The sequence below is a fragment of the Melanerpes formicivorus genome, unplaced genomic scaffold (genome assembly GCF_026170545.1).
Source record: "Melanerpes formicivorus ecotype bairdi unplaced genomic scaffold, bMelFor1.0.p_v2 SCAF_29, whole genome shotgun sequence".
Lineage (NCBI taxonomy): Eukaryota > Metazoa > Chordata > Aves > Piciformes > Picidae > Melanerpes > Melanerpes formicivorus.
Genome location: NW_027142381.1, coordinates 4,569,237 through 4,583,447, shown reverse-complemented (window position 1 = coordinate 4,583,447; position 14,211 = coordinate 4,569,237). Strand labels below are relative to the sequence as shown.

General features: G+C 52.8%; 3 protein-coding genes across 3 annotated transcripts; 1 reads left to right on the top strand and 2 right to left on the bottom strand.

The window, feature by feature from the left end:
* Positions 1–1,913: 1,913 nt before the first annotated feature.
* Positions 1,914–9,821, bottom strand: POLDIP2 (DNA polymerase delta interacting protein 2). The gene is made up of 11 exons (XM_068154594.1): positions 9,616–9,821; positions 8,961–9,042; positions 8,182–8,279; positions 7,305–7,401; positions 6,785–6,860; positions 6,073–6,180; positions 5,714–5,850; positions 4,660–4,686; positions 4,349–4,474; positions 3,878–3,957; positions 1,914–2,379 (listed from the first exon to the last, which is right to left on the bottom strand). Exons 1-11 carry the CDS (start codon positions 9,783–9,785, stop codon positions 2,265–2,267), a joined length of 1,116 nt encoding a protein of 371 aa, XP_068010695.1. The 5' UTR covers positions 9,786–9,821; the 3' UTR covers positions 1,914–2,264.
* Positions 9,822–9,898: 77 nt separating this feature from the next.
* TMEM199 (transmembrane protein 199) lies at positions 9,899–12,455 on the top strand. The gene is made up of 6 exons (XM_068154595.1): positions 9,899–10,107; positions 10,185–10,258; positions 10,336–10,425; positions 11,442–11,478; positions 11,773–11,885; positions 12,019–12,455. Exons 1-6 carry the CDS (start codon positions 9,936–9,938, stop codon positions 12,112–12,114), a joined length of 582 nt encoding a protein of 193 aa, XP_068010696.1. The 5' UTR covers positions 9,899–9,935; the 3' UTR covers positions 12,115–12,455.
* On the bottom strand, positions 12,453–14,166 carry SEBOX (SEBOX homeobox). The gene is made up of 2 exons (XM_068154596.1): positions 13,853–14,166; positions 12,453–13,691 (listed from the first exon to the last, which is right to left on the bottom strand). Exons 1-2 carry the CDS (start codon positions 14,129–14,131, stop codon positions 13,446–13,448), a joined length of 525 nt encoding a protein of 174 aa, XP_068010697.1. The 5' UTR covers positions 14,132–14,166; the 3' UTR covers positions 12,453–13,445.
* Positions 14,167–14,211: the final 45 nt, after the last annotated feature.

The window sequence follows — 14,211 nt, the reverse complement described above, 5'->3', positions numbered from 1 at the left end:
GGCCAGGCACGGGACACCCCACACTGCCCCTCCTCCACAAGCGAAGAGGAAAAACTCCTGTGCTCCCCAAAACATTTCCACGCTTCCCAGAACTTTCCTATGCTTCGTGCCAGCCAAGTTTTACTGCCGGCACTCCTGCTCCCCGCTGTGCTTGCCACTCAGGATCCAGCCAAGAATATCTTCGTGGGCCCAAGGCCTCAACTGTACCCTGCTCAGCTGGCACCTCCCACCAAACACGCCATGGGGCTCCTGCAGCTGCAAAAGCTGCTCTGCCTAGCACTGCCCCTAGGACCACGCTGTCGCTTAAGAGTACAAAACTCTGAGCTTGTTACTGGAAGCATTAAGTCCACAGCACCCCAGACACACGGGCAGGTAAGCAACAGTTAAACGTTCACAGTGGTGGTGCAACTGCCAGTAACACAAAGGAGAGGCAGGGTAACTGCTACTCTCATCCTGACTTAACAACTTCATGGGAGCGAAAAAGCAGGTTCCTATAGGTCCCTGCTTCCTCTGAAATGGAGGCATCATTTCACCCCCAACCCTTCTCCTCCCGTGAAGAAATCAGCATGACAGCAGCAACACAGGATTGTCAGCTGTAGGCTGTTCTTTATGGATCCTGTTCTACCCCTAAAAGCAGGCTGGCTGTCAAACTGTTCAAGTCCTACCAGTAACAGAGATCCCATGTCCCACCTGACAGGAAGGAAGACACATAATTAAGAGTTTGCTGCCAGATAAGCACTGTTTAAGCAGCAGTAATTAAGTCTATACAGATATCTGCTGGTTGCAGGAGAGCGTGTTGATTTCACCCTCTGTCCTTTCCAAAGGCTCTTTGTCCATAGGCTGAGACAGCCCCTTGCACTGCCACAGCACTGCCTTGAAGAGCCAAACTTGAAGAAACTGCTCAGAGAGGGCTCAGGGGAAGAAGGGATAACTAGGATACTTCCAAAACAATCAATAAAATCAGCAGTCCTGTGAGTCAGTTATATTTTGTCATTTAAGCAAGACCAGAGAAAAGAGCAAGTTTTGAAATTTTCCTGCTTAAGGTTCCTATCACAAAGCCTCTGCCCCCACAAATCACCCAGAAAGCTGGAAACCCAGAGGCAGCCAGAAAGGTCAGATGGAGGCTGATGTCTCTCCAGATCTCTGCAATCCTCAGAGCTGCTCAGAGCCACTCTGGCTTGTAAAAGGAGGCAACACTTGATTTGCATCGTGGCTGGGCCCTTCACGTGTGAAAGCAAAGTTCCCACAAACATACACACTGTAAGCTTGCAGCAATCTCTGACCTGCATGGTTCTGCCAGGGCCCTCCACACAGACTACCAAAATAATCACAACCCACCAAGCAGAGCAAGCAGGAGCAGAAAGCCAAGCACCACCTCACTGCAGCTAACAGCAGGTTAAAACAAGCTCCTCCTGCCAAAGCAGAAACGACCAAGGTAATAGGGTTACAGTGGCAGCAGGAGCAGGGAGCTACCCTCCAGTAGCTGGGACACATCCCTGCAATGAGGCAAGCCTTTGCAGGGGGAGGATCCCCCCTCAGCTATCCTGTATCATCACAACACACATCCCAGTGCTCTGTATACACAAGACACAGTGGCAGCCTGCTCAGCACCACCTCCCACTCTGTGCACTCCCTTCTCTCACAAAACCTGCTTCACACTGCTCCAGCACACAGCCCAGACAAGATGTGGAACTCACAGGCTGCCCCACCACATGCTGACTGAATCCCAGAAAGCATCTGCATTGCAGGAAGGCTGAACTCACACTCCTGCTCCCTAAACCAGCCTCAGTGGTGCCTTATGAAGCGGCAAGAAGTCTGGGCTGACTCTTGATTTGCACATGGGCAAGGGAAAAAGCAACAAGCTGGGGCAGGCTGGATGCAGAGCTAGGCCTTGGTTTATAAAGGAAGACTGGTTGCAACTGGAAGGGCCAGTTTATTAGAGAAACCTCACATTGCAGAGAATTCACAACAGATTGGAAAGGGTCCAGGCCTGGTGAGGGGGCTAGTCTTCTGCAGCAGCAAAGATCTACAACTCCAGCCCCAACCCCAGCAGGTGCCCCAAAGGGAAGGGTTAACTGTAACACAGCTTATGTTTACAAGCAGCCTGAGAGCCAGTATTAAAGTTCAAAAGAGCCTCCCCATTAGACAACAGTTAAAAATGGTTTAAAATGTTTAAAAGCTCCATGTTCTTGGCTGCAGCATAATGGGGAGGCAAAGGTCTACCACACACACTGGTCTCTGTGGGGTTCGGCACCCGGCCTGCTCTACCAGTGAAGGCCGGAGGGGGGCGTCTTCTCGTCTTTGTTGCTTTCCAGGGAAAAGGGTGGGATTCGGACATCAAAGTGGGAGCCATCAGGCCTCTCAAAACGAAATGTGCCCCTGAAAAATAATGGCAGAGATCAGGCCGAGGCCAAGCACAAGCACAGCCAGGAATGATCAGCTAGGAGGTAAGACACCAGCTCTCCCATATCCTGCTGCCTTTGTAAGCCCTGTCTAGCAGCCGGTGCATCGGCTCAGCAGCAAGGACATCTGCCTGCCAAGATGACTCATTCATTGGAAGACTCCTGGGTGGCTGACATCACATGTCTGATACACATCTCCTGAATAAAGATGCCGTGATGGGAGGCTCTGGGAGGTAAGCACACGCCACGCATTGCAGCGGTGTTTGCCTGCCGCAGCAGGCAGAGCCCTCGCAGCTGGTTTTACAAACCCGTCGCACGTGAAGTCAGATTCCTTGGCAGAAGCTCCACTCCTTAAGAAGTCTGTGACAGTATGAAACCTCATCACAGATATAATTTGGAATAGATTCTACTTTGCATTTCAGAAAGGGCATTTCCAAACTGAATCTGCCTGTCCTTGTACAATGAATTTGTTTCCTGCCCTGATGGCTGCGCTGCAGAACAGGACATGGGCGGGAGGACTGTGGAGAGAAGCTAACAGGTTCTCATGACACAAATGAATGTCAGAAGTCAAGCTGAGCAACTTCTGAGCTGCAGAACCTTTCTCTCTCTCTTCAGGATGCATGCAGGGAGGGAAAAACGACTAAACAAGTTGTGTTTATTCCCCAGAGCACTCAGACTATTCAAAATGCAAAGGAGAGTATATTCTATAGGCAAAGAGCTTCTCTCTTGCTTTCCCAACTCAAAAGTAGTTCCAGGGCAGCTTGGCTCTGAAACACTGACTTCAGAAATGAAACCAGAAGACCTGACACACAGCAAGCAAGAGGTGGCTGCACAGTTCTTGTCCACACAGAGATGACACTAAACGTGCTAACGGCTGAAACAGGACAAAGGGAAACTGCTTTAACCCTGTGGCACAGGCAAAGAACAACTCAGCTGAGCACTTTCCTTCCTGTGCTCACAGAAGAGGAGACTTGAATGCCAGTTAGACTGAAGGCCTTATCTGGGAATAACCCCATGTGCCATTCCTTGTGGACACAGAACTGCACAGCTTCACCCAGAGATAGAAACAAACCCCAGACCTCTCCAAAGAGAGGATAACAGTGCACGCATCCCTCAGGAAACACCACCAGGAAGCACTGCCTCCTGCACCAAGGACTGAAAAGGACAGAAGCTGAGTACAGCAGAATAAACAGTGAACTGCTTCATGTCTTTTAAAATCCTGTTTAGGTCAGACCACACACAGGAGGAGGATTTATTAGCCTGGAACCTCTCTTGGTGCAGAGAATCAATGGATCTTATCACTAACCAGGATGCTGCTATGGAGAAGCTCATAAAAATTTTAACTCTCAAATATGTCCTGTCCAGTCCACTCCCACCACCTCTCAGCCATAACTCCAGACTGCAAACTGCATCCCAGCTCAGTGATGTGGGGCCCTATATCTAAACCACTACTGCAGCAGTTAAGTGCTTCTTACCACATGTGACCACTGGATGCCTGCAGGGAGACGTGACTGCTGTACTGAAATGCTGGCTGCTCTTTGGATAGAACTGGCTCCTGAGAAAACAAGAAGAGACCACTCTGGATCAGCAGCTGTTCTCCATAGACAGGCACCAACAGGAAATTTATACAGTGAGAAGAGAAACAGAGAGATCCACACCTGAGCATGACTACCAATTACACAGCAAACCACTTGTGCCAGAAACCCAGATTACTTGAGTTTTCCCATTACCAGTCACTTAGGATCAGTCTCTAACACTCAGCGTGAAGTTCTGGATCATGCATAACCACAACAGATGAAAAGCTCACGTGATTTATTTTTGTCTTCATTGCCAGTTTCCTATTCCATCTATCTCTACTGCCCACTAAGCAATTCACTGGCAAATCAACCCAGAAGAAGAAAGGACTCCAGCAGAGGGCTTCCCAGAAGCAGCTACCTGATACCTACCCTTCCCACCACGCCGCGGCCCCTGACCGTTTCCAAGGTGCCAGACAAGCTAAATATCCTCCAGTGCCGCTCTCGGAGCTGTACCACTTCGCTGTCAAGGTTCTCCAGGCGGATGCAGTAGCGCCACTGAACAAAAGAAAGGCTCCTATCAAGAGCTGCAATCGGCTGCAAGCCATTGATAACCCACAGCCGATGCTGGGAAGCAGTCACCAGGCCAGGGCTACTCTCCCCTGGAGCTTATCACACAGCAATGATGCCACAGCAAATAAACCCCTTCCCTTTAGCTGCTTCGTGAAACAAAAGGCACTTACCCAGTAGACATGGGAATTCTGGGCTTCCTGTCAAGAGAAACAGAAGACTTTAGCAGCTGCCCTTCAATGCTCAGCGCCAAAAACCTCTTCAGCTGTCAGCACAGCACACACACAGGGGCTCTCAGCTGTGCCAGACATGGATAACTCACAGGAGCACAAAGACAGATGCTCTCCAGACAGCCCATCAGTGACTGCCTGGCACTGGCTTGGCTCTAGACATGTAATCATGAGGTGGGAGACTTGCAAGGATCTCCTGACTGTGAAGGGTTGATCTCCATATAAATTATGTACTTTCTACAGATCTGGAAACACACATTTCTGTGCCTTCAGGCACCTGTTTTTCTGACAAGGTTAGGAAGAACATCAGCTGGGCTCCACAGAAATTGCAACTCCACACCAAAATGTCCACTGCCATGGCACAGGCTCCTCAGCAGCTGTGTTCATCTGGACTTGGAAATCAAACTGCTGCACCAACTCCCAGCCCTCCCACTCAGAAGCTTACTGAAGCCTAATTATTTTGAGTGGTCCATATCAAGTCCACATGCTATAAAAGGGCACATGGTTATCAGCTAAAGCCAGAAAGCTTTGGTCAAACCCTCTAACCCATACTAGAGCCAGGAAACAAAGGTAGACACCCAACAGCACCTCATCACTGGGCAGGATAACAGATGTGTCTCTCATTACAGGGCAGATGGCTTTATTGTCACCTTACACACACGGTGCCCATCTGTGACTGTGGCAGTGAAGGAGCAATTCACCAGCTTTCCTACATATCTTTCTAGGTCTGTTCTGCAGAACACTACAGGGTATTCCCCATCCTACAAATAACAAGCAAAAGCCAATCTGCAGGAGCTGTTCTCCAAAAACAGTAATGGAAAACAGAGTTTTGTGTTCATAGCTCTGCCGCACCTCGTGACAACCAAATCACAACTGTGATTAAACTGCCATTTCTCCAGCAAGCAGAAGGTACCTTCAGTCAGTAAACTAGCCTTAGCAAAACATGCAAGTTAAGCAAACCACAGAACTAAAGCAGCAATGTGCAACCTAGACCTACCCTCATGCCCATATAGAAGGGGATGACTGTGACGCGGATGTTCTCCGTGGTTTCCCGGTGCACATCAGAGAGCTCCAGCCAGGGGTGGTTCTTCTCCTGCCATGCACACAGAGTATCCCTTGCTACAAAAGGTGGAACTGTAAGGAAGGAATGACATGAGTTTGAGGATAGGGTACTGCATCCAGAGTGCTCCATCCTCAAAGCAACTCCTTTCCCATAGTTACAGAAGTTATTGGAAGGAGGCTTTATGGTGACAGAACCCAAGCCACACCTCGATTTTTACACCCTATCAAATACAATGGGTTCTGGGTCCTTGTTACAAAGGGCTCTGAAGAGCTCCCACCAAAGTCAGAAATTACCTTTTGTTTGGTCATACATGAGGAACCTCTCAAAGAGCTCATGCTGGATGGGCACTTGATCAGTGGAGCTGTAGGGGAGGATATCTTCATGGCTTACATAGTCTAAACCTAAAAAAAGAAACCCCAAAAGCCATTGAACTTCCCCAGCAGAAAGCAGCTCAAGAAGGCTCCTGACAGGGAACATTAAGCAAAGGATTTTGGCAGCAGCAGCCAAAATGACACACAAGAATAGAGGGAGCAGGCCAGTAATGAGCCCTGGCAACATTCTCCTGCAAGACTTCTCTGTGTAATCATTTCTCTGATCACAACATGCTGCCTGGGAAGTGATTGCACTGCCACAAAAGGGCTTTGGTTAGGGAATGCACAGGACAAGAAAGGATCTAGCTCTGCTGGACACAAGCAGAACAGCCCATATGCATCACGGTATGTGCATGGGATCTGTGTCTCAAGAGCACAAGGTAGGCATGTTTGTGTCTGATGAGAGACTGCTCAACTTCCACCTATCCCAACAGGCTTCATGTACTGTAGTCATGTACCTATATGTTCCTACAGGACATTCCTGTAGTGCATCTGTACTGTAGACAGATGCACTACAGGAATGTCCTATAGGAACTGCTGCTGTGCTGGCAGAAGTTGGCTGTTGGTGACTTTCCCAAGCTTCCCTCACGACAACCCAGGCCCTCCACAGGGGTTACAGGTGCAGTTGACTCACCTGGGATGGCATAGAGGGCTCTGCTGTCATCATGATTTGCAAGGAACGTCACTGCTTCTGTCTGTGATCTCTGGGACTGAGAGAAAGGGACACAGGTTTATGCCTTGTGTGGATTGGTGTGGGCCAGTTTGCAGCCACGTTTCAGTTTACTGTTGTGCTTTCTGAAGCGTGCAACGTTCATTTTACTTAACCAATTCACCTCAGCACATTTCTCCTTTTAACTCCTCTAGATTAGTTCTCCACTCAAACAAGTGAAGAGCACTTCCAGTGCTGCAACCCACACTCCTAATGACCTGTGTGCAACAGAACAGGAATGCCAACAGGATGAGGAAGGGAGGCTGGAAAAAGGAAACAGGGAAAATACAACCTGAAGAACAAATCTGTCCTAAAATTCAAAACAATCAAGTTAGCCAAAGCTACTTCCTCACAGTGCTTGTCCATCTTAACCATTCAGATAGGAGAAGATATTGGAGTTTGGGCAGATATTGGAGTTTCAACATGAGGATGATTGGTCACTTACTATATGTGGACAATCCCGGGCATCTATTAACACCTGATAGTAAGTGTGTGTTTTGCCCTTGACCTCTTTGGAACCATGGCCTGTTGCATTCTCACTCCTAGAAAGAAAAGGAGAGCATTGAGCCCAGGATGGCAGCAAACTATTGTCACCAGGATCAGGGACACTGATTCTTTAAAAAAAAAGCCCCACAACGTGTCAGAGTCTGTAATCATCTGATTCCATCCAAACTAACTCATGTCAGCCACCTACACCACAACAGATGAGCTAAGATGACAATCAGTGGTGAATGTCACAGGCACAGCAGCTCTGTTTTCAGACAACTCGCAAGTTCTTCCTGCTGAGCCCAAAGCTCTTGTTTGGGGTGGGTGTTTGTATTGCCCTTGGATTCTCCCTCTGCTTACTCCTCATTCCCTCCCAGCAACCCTTCCAGGGGGAGATAAATGGCAGAGAGATGTGAACAGCAGCTCAGTCCACAGGAAGGCTGAACTCAGCCTAGTGGGTTGAAACTGGACAGCAGCTGACAGCTCACTAGAAATCTACAGAAGCAGCTGCCTGCAGTTTTAACACAGGAGCCTAGGTGTAACTCAAAGAGCAATACAAAAGTGTTGGTTTTTTTTAATAATAAAAAAGACCAGAAGCATGATCTATTTTATTATTCTTTATTTCCTTCACACACACTCTCATCAATCATAATTCCAACTCATCTCATCTCCAACTAACACAAGACACTCACACAATGTCTCTTCTCTAAGCACCTCTCTTCTATTTATGCAAAACAGATCCATGATCCTCCTTAAAAAGCCTTGTTTACCCCAACCAGAAACTCACTACAAGATGTGATTGTAGCAGTACAAGAAGAACCAGAACCAATCCTTACTTCTCTGTGACAGGAGAAGCCACATCTCGATCGTAGAGCCTGGCTTGCCAGGGGAACAGGACTATTCCTCGATAGCCAAACACACTGTGAAGAAACAGCTGAAAGCAACAGAGAATTGCATTTGAGTACACAGCAAACATTAATCAACTCAAATATGACAGAAAACATGAAGCCAAGAGGCCTTTTTTGATAGCATTATATACATATGCTAACTAAGATACAGCTAGAAACACTGACAAAGGGTAGGAATGCACAGGATAGGAAGAAAGAAGAATCACTGCTGTGTGATCCCAGAGCAGAAACAAAGAGGGAATACACACAGTCTGGGATGAGAGAAGAAACTGACATCATCTCTATCCCATAGAAGTGAATGGCTAAACTAGGAATAAAGTAATAAGAGCAGAAGTACAGAAAGCAGACTAGCATGGGAGAGAATGCTCAGGAACACAGCAACAGGTCTGTGAGTCACAAATGCAGATGTGAAAAGTTTAGTTATTTCTCAAATTCAGTGATTGTCTCTTCTGCTCCTAGAGGGAGAAAACCCTTAAGCAGCAGCAGTGGAGCAAAAGCAACAGTTGTGTCACGCTGCAGATTCTTATCAACTTGCTACTGTCAGATGACTGGCAAAATGCAGACACAGCAGAGACAAGGAGTACTGAACTGTGAAAATCCTGGGCGCCTGCTACAGCACAGCAACCTCCATGTGGGTCAACCCCTTGGCTACCCCAACTCCATGGAACAAACCTGCAGGGTCAGCTCTGCTTCCCAGAACCACTTACCTGCCCCGTCTCATACTTTCCATGCTGCTTTGGTGCCTCAAACACCCCCACAGTCTCCAGCACTTTGCCTTCTGGGCGGTTTCTAGGAGCAGAGAGGCAGATTGGTGGCCATGCAGGGGCTGAAGCATCCCCCGGGACAAAGAGCACCCAACATCCAAGCTCCAAGTACTGGTCAGGCACAGCCTCCCACTTCATAGCTGCCCCGTGAGAGCCCCACTACACACTAGGCTGCCGAGTCAACAACTCCCTTCCCCTCTTCCCTACCAGTCTCCCAATTCCTCACTGCCTTGGACATTTCCCTGCCCAGCTGCACCTTTAGCCCAACCCCCCCACTCTGCCATATACCAACCCTAGCCAACCCAGCAGCCCCCCAGCTCTCAGACCACCCCCAAACACCCATCAGAATCTTTAACCTCACCTCCCTAGCCCCTCAAGCATCCCCTGACCCAACCTCCCCAAGCACCCCCTAACCCCACCTCCTGTAGCTTCTCAGAGCCCGTAATCCCACCCCCAAACACCCTCTCAGAGCCTCCCCCACCGCCTGCCTTCCTTAATCCCCGGGCAACTACTCCACACTCCCTCTCCTCACCCTAACCCTTCCCTCAACACCCCCTAAATCCCCCCCGGGCCGAGCTCCCCACTTCACAGGCCTCACCGTGACGAGAGGTGCCGCTGCGGCGGCACCAGCAGCGGGAGCGCCGCGGCTCCTACCGGGCCCAGAGGTCGCAGCCCACGGGCCGGGGGCGGTTCCCAGAGCGGCAGCCCACGGGCCCGGCACCGGCTGAGAGCCGCCGCCACGTACCGCCGCGCCGCGCCGCCCGACATCCCGCGGCCGGGCCGACCCCGCCGCCAGCCCACAATGCACCGCGCGCCCCCTGCGCTTCCCGGCGGCCCCCGCGGGGCGGCAGCGCCGCTCTAGGCCGGGGCCTGCCTCTATGGTGCTCTGCGTCGCCAGGGCGACGGCAGCCGGGCAAGATGGCGTCGGCGGTGGAGGCCGGGGGGAGGCTGCGGCGGGCGGTGGAGGGAGGCGAGCTGGCGGGGGTGCCCGCCGGCCTGCGGGCCGAGCTGGAGGAGGCACTGGCCTCCGAAGGCGCCCTGGTGCCGTTCAGTCTGCTGCGGAGGCTGCACACTGCGCTGCGGGAGGCAGGTAGGCCGCGCCCGCCCCTGGCGCCACGGGCGGCCGCTGGCCGGTCCTCCGTTAACCGTCCCGTCCCCCACTCGCAGAGTCCCCGCTGCACCTACATGAGCTCCTGGAAGGCAGCGAGATCCACCTGCCGGCGGTGCCGGTGCCGCCACGGGTATGTGAGGGCCGGGCACCAGCCTCGGGAGATGACGGTGGCCCCCGGCCCTCACGGTGGCTCTGCCCTTCCCTCAGAACCCCGAGCTCGTGGCCCGGCTGGAGCGGATAAAGGCCAGGCTGGCCAACGAGGAGTACCGGCGGATGACCCGCAACATCACCGGCCAGGTGAGGGTCCTGCTGTCAGGGTATAGCTGGCAAGGGAAATGTGCCCCGCGGTGTGAGTGCAGTGGGGGGGTGGGCAGGGACTTGAGAAGTGCACTGTCAATGCATGGAGACCACAGGTACAGCGTTGAGGGCAGAGGCGGGACAGGGCTATCAGGATGGTGAAAGAGAAGAGATACTGACGTTTGGGAACAGCTCACAGTGTCAAAGATCTCAGGTTTTGATCTGGAAGGCTGAGCACCGTCAGTAAATGTTTTACTGGGAGCATCTGTGCTGCCCTTTTCTGAGTGCTTACATTTTCATCATAGTTTTAAAATGAGCTCATTCGTGGCAAGGTGAAAGCTGAAAAAACAGGACGTTTGGGCACTTGCTCTTTGTGAGGAAGAGCTGAGATCTTTTGGCACAGTGACCACTTGGCCAGGCTAGAGACTGTGCTGACCTTCCTTGTAATCCCATCCTGCTATCCCTCTTCCACACTGGTGTCCCTGTGTGTTTAAGTCCTTGCATGTATCCTCCCCCTGGGAAGATTGCTTCACTCTCTGTCAAACTTGGCCACTTCATTTGTGAACCAAGAGAGTTTGAGCAGAGTTGGGTAGTGACAGCAGCATTGCCAGGGAGCACTCCCTTGTCTGTGTGCTCCTCATGTTCTTCTTGTCTCCCCACCACTATCTGGTGTCAGAAAGTGGGTGATCACTTCTGATCTGACAGAATGTGCAGAGCTTTACAACGTTTATTTCTTGCCAGTTACATGACAAGGTGGGACCCTTTAGTGTCTGCAGACAAGCCTGCAGCTAAGAAGCCATAGGCAAGGTGTTTTGATGAGCAACAATCCTTTCTCACCGTCTGAGAATCACCCCACAAGTGAAAATCCAGCAAAACCTGGGTGCTGTTGAACTGCTGCTGCCCCACAGCCCACCTGCCCCCCAGCAGCTCTCTGCACTCCTGAGTCTTGGGGTCTGGGCATTGATGCTGCTTTTATTATGCAGTTAACATTCAAATGTTTTAATCCCTTCTTTTAGGAGACGCACGGGACATTGGCTGAATTTGGGAGGCAAGGTGAGTGGCTGATGCCTGGCAGTGTGTACCTACAGGTTAGTCACAGGAGCTGTCATGTCACAGCTGTTGACATCAGAATGCCTTTCTCTGACCAAGTACCTTGAGTTCCTTCAGTAAAGGAGCAGCCTGTTGGTTGTCCTATCAATACTTCTGGAGGCATAAAGCGTGTGAAGCCTTGGGTATTTCCATAACCTAGCTGAGAGGACCACAGTCAGTCTGTTAGCAGGGTTACAGCTCAGCCCCTCTCTCCAAGCCTTACCTAAAAGCACCACTGTCTTTCCCCTTTCTCTCCAGTTCGCTCTGTTAAAGCCGTTGTCATCACCATATTCAACTTCATTGTCACCGTGGTGGCCACCTTCGCCTGCACGTACCTGGGCAGTCAGTACCTCTTTGTGGAGACCGCGGCGGTGAGTGAGCCCACAGCCTGGCAGCACGCTCTCAGCACACTGCTGGCCAGGCAGGAGCAGCAGATGTGCTTCCCAGCCTGGCTGCAGCTCAAAGCACAGGCAGGGTCGCTCATCTCCCTTTGTGTGCCCGCAGCGTGTCCTGTCAGCCGTCATCGTGGCCTCAGTAGTGGGTTTGGCCGAGCTGTACGTCATGGTGCGGACCATTGAAGGGGACCTAGGGAAACTATAACCACGTGTGCTCTCCTGGACTGCAGCCTGTGTGCTGGAGGCTTTTGCCCTCCCCAGAGGTCCTTAATTTGGGGCAGGTTTATCTTCTACCATCTGTCTATACCTGCTTCTGCTACTGAGAAGATGCTGCGTTCCTCAGACTTCGTCCTTTGCTTCCCACTCCTTAACGTTCCTGAAATGAATCATGGATTAAAAATCCCACAGCTGCAGAACAGAAGATGGAAGGGCTGTGGACTCAGCACCCCAGCACAGAGGGGTGTCAGTTCCCACTGTTCCCACTCTCCTGTGAAGCTGTTGTCCTTTTTCCTGGAAATAAACAATATTGTGTTGTTTGCTACCTTCTTCCTGCCTGTCAGGAGATGTCCATCACTGTGTGGAACGCTGAGCCGGCATCTAAAAGATGCCACTGAGAGCCATGAATCTTCCCTCTGCCTCTGCACCCTGTGTCCTGCTGCCAAAACCTCCCTTTGCCTGCCCTTGCTGTGCCTGCTCCCTTGCCTGATTTGGGGAGATCGTTTTTACCTTGTGACCCACTTGGCAGCACCAGACCCAGCTGCTGTTTAGGGGCAAGCCCTTCCCTGCATCGCTTCAGGAAGATGATGGTGTCCACCCCAGCCACACTGGGCTTGGGACCTAGCTCTGCTTTGTCTGCAGCAGCTCAGCTCCTCATGCAAGGGCTGCTGCCTCTCCTGACCTGCAGCTCTGGGAGGAGCCTGATGAGTTTCAGCTGCCCACCCATACTGGGCCTCCTGTGGACAGCAAGCAGTACAGGGCTCTACCTTCCATGTCAAAAGGTGCCCAGCTTCTATGGGTACAGAGGGCACACCTCAACGCAGAGCCTGGGGGCTTCTTGGATGCTGCAGAACAGAGAGCCAACAGAGCCAGCTCAGTGCACCCACTGTAGGGCGGGGGACACGGAGGGTGGGCCCCGGGGACCCGGACACCTGCTGGGTGGGCACCCTGCCAGGGCTGGACACGGTGATTAATGCTCTGATGGCAGCTAAGCCCCTCTGCAACCACGGTTTAATATCCGATACGGGGAGCTGTGCCGGCACCTGCGAACGTGCCTGCGGATTAGGGGCGGCCGCGCCACAATCATCCGCGGAGACGGCCTCAGATTAAGGTATTGTTTCCAAAAGATTAGTTGGCATTAGGGAGCTGATGGGGAGCTGGCCCTGCCGCGGCCGCACCGGCATTTAGGATATTGGATGACATCCTGGGGACCTTCGGGACCGGCGGTAATTCCACACCCTAATGAAATCGTGGCAATGAGCTGGAGGGGGGGTCTTGGTGCTGGGGGTGGTCCGCGGTGCTAGGGGTTCCCGACCACAGCTACGGCTCGCCCAGGTTGGTGATGGCCGCGCTGTAGATTAGGTCAGAGATGGAGCCCAGAGAGGTGGGGAGGCCCCGAACGGGGCTGCGGGCTCCCGGCGGAGGTAGGGCAGGGCCCGGACACGGGCTGGTGCCGTCGTGGGGGGCTGCGGAGGGACCCGGTTCCCCGGGTGGCGGCAGCGGTGGTGGCGGCGGCTCCGGTTTGGTGCTGCGAATCCTGCGGGCGCGGCGGTTCTGGAACCAGACCTGGGCCGAGCAGGGAGCAAGGGAAACCGTGAGACACCGGCGGCGGCCCGACGGGGCGACTCCCCGAAGGAGATCTCAGCCCCGAGAGAGAGAGAGAGAAGAAGGGAGGGAGGAAGGAACGGAATGGGAGGGATGGACGAAGGGTTCTGGTCCGCACTCACCTGGATCTTGGCTTCGGGCAGCTGGGTGAGCTCGGCCAGGCGTTCCCGCGTGGCGATGTCTGGGTAGGGCACAGCGGCAAAGGCCCGCTCCAGCTCCGACAGCTGTCCCCGGCTGAAGGTGGTCCGCCGCCGCTTCCGCGGCCCCCCCGGGCAGGGGCAGGGCCCCGGGCCGCAGCTCCCCCGCCCCACCGCCGTCCGACCCCCGCCCGGCGCGCCCGCCCCGTCGGGGAAGGGGAGCAGCGGCTGGGGGGGGCGGGAGGTGCCCGGGGCTGCGCTCATCCTGCCCGGCTCCGCCAACCCACCGCAGCTGCCCCGGCTTTTATCCCCCCCAGGCTCCCCCTGCCTGCCCCCCCCAGCCT

Bases quoted from the DNA above. Each gene is read 5' to 3' on its own strand.
- SEBOX (XM_068154596.1), bottom strand. From the start codon at position 14,131: ATGAGCGCAGCCCCGGGCACCTCCCGCCCCCCCCAGCCGCTGCTCCCC. The intron at 13,692-13,852 runs GTGAGTGCGGAC...TGCTCGGCCCAG, and splicing joins TGCCCGAAGCCAAGATCCAG to GTCTGGTTCCAGAACCGCCG.
- POLDIP2 (XM_068154594.1), bottom strand. From the start codon at position 9,785: ATGTCGGGCGGCGCGGCGCGGCGGTACGTGGCGGCGGCTCTCAGCCGG. The intron at 7,402-8,181 runs GTAAGGATTGGT...TTTTCTTTCTAG, and splicing joins GCTTCTCCTGTCACAGAGAA to GAGTGAGAATGCAACAGGCC. The intron at 2,380-3,877 runs GTAAGAAGCACT...ATTATTTTTCAG, and splicing joins GCATCCAGTGGTCACATGTG to GGGCACATTTCGTTTTGAGA.
- TMEM199 (XM_068154595.1), top strand. From the start codon at position 9,936: ATGGCGTCGGCGGTGGAGGCCGGGGGGAGGCTGCGGCGGGCGGTGGAG. The intron at 10,259-10,335 runs GTATGTGAGGGC...CCCTTCCCTCAG, and splicing joins CGGTGCCGGTGCCGCCACGG to AACCCCGAGCTCGTGGCCCG. The intron at 10,426-11,441 runs GTGAGGGTCCTG...CCCTTCTTTTAG, and splicing joins CCCGCAACATCACCGGCCAG to GAGACGCACGGGACATTGGC.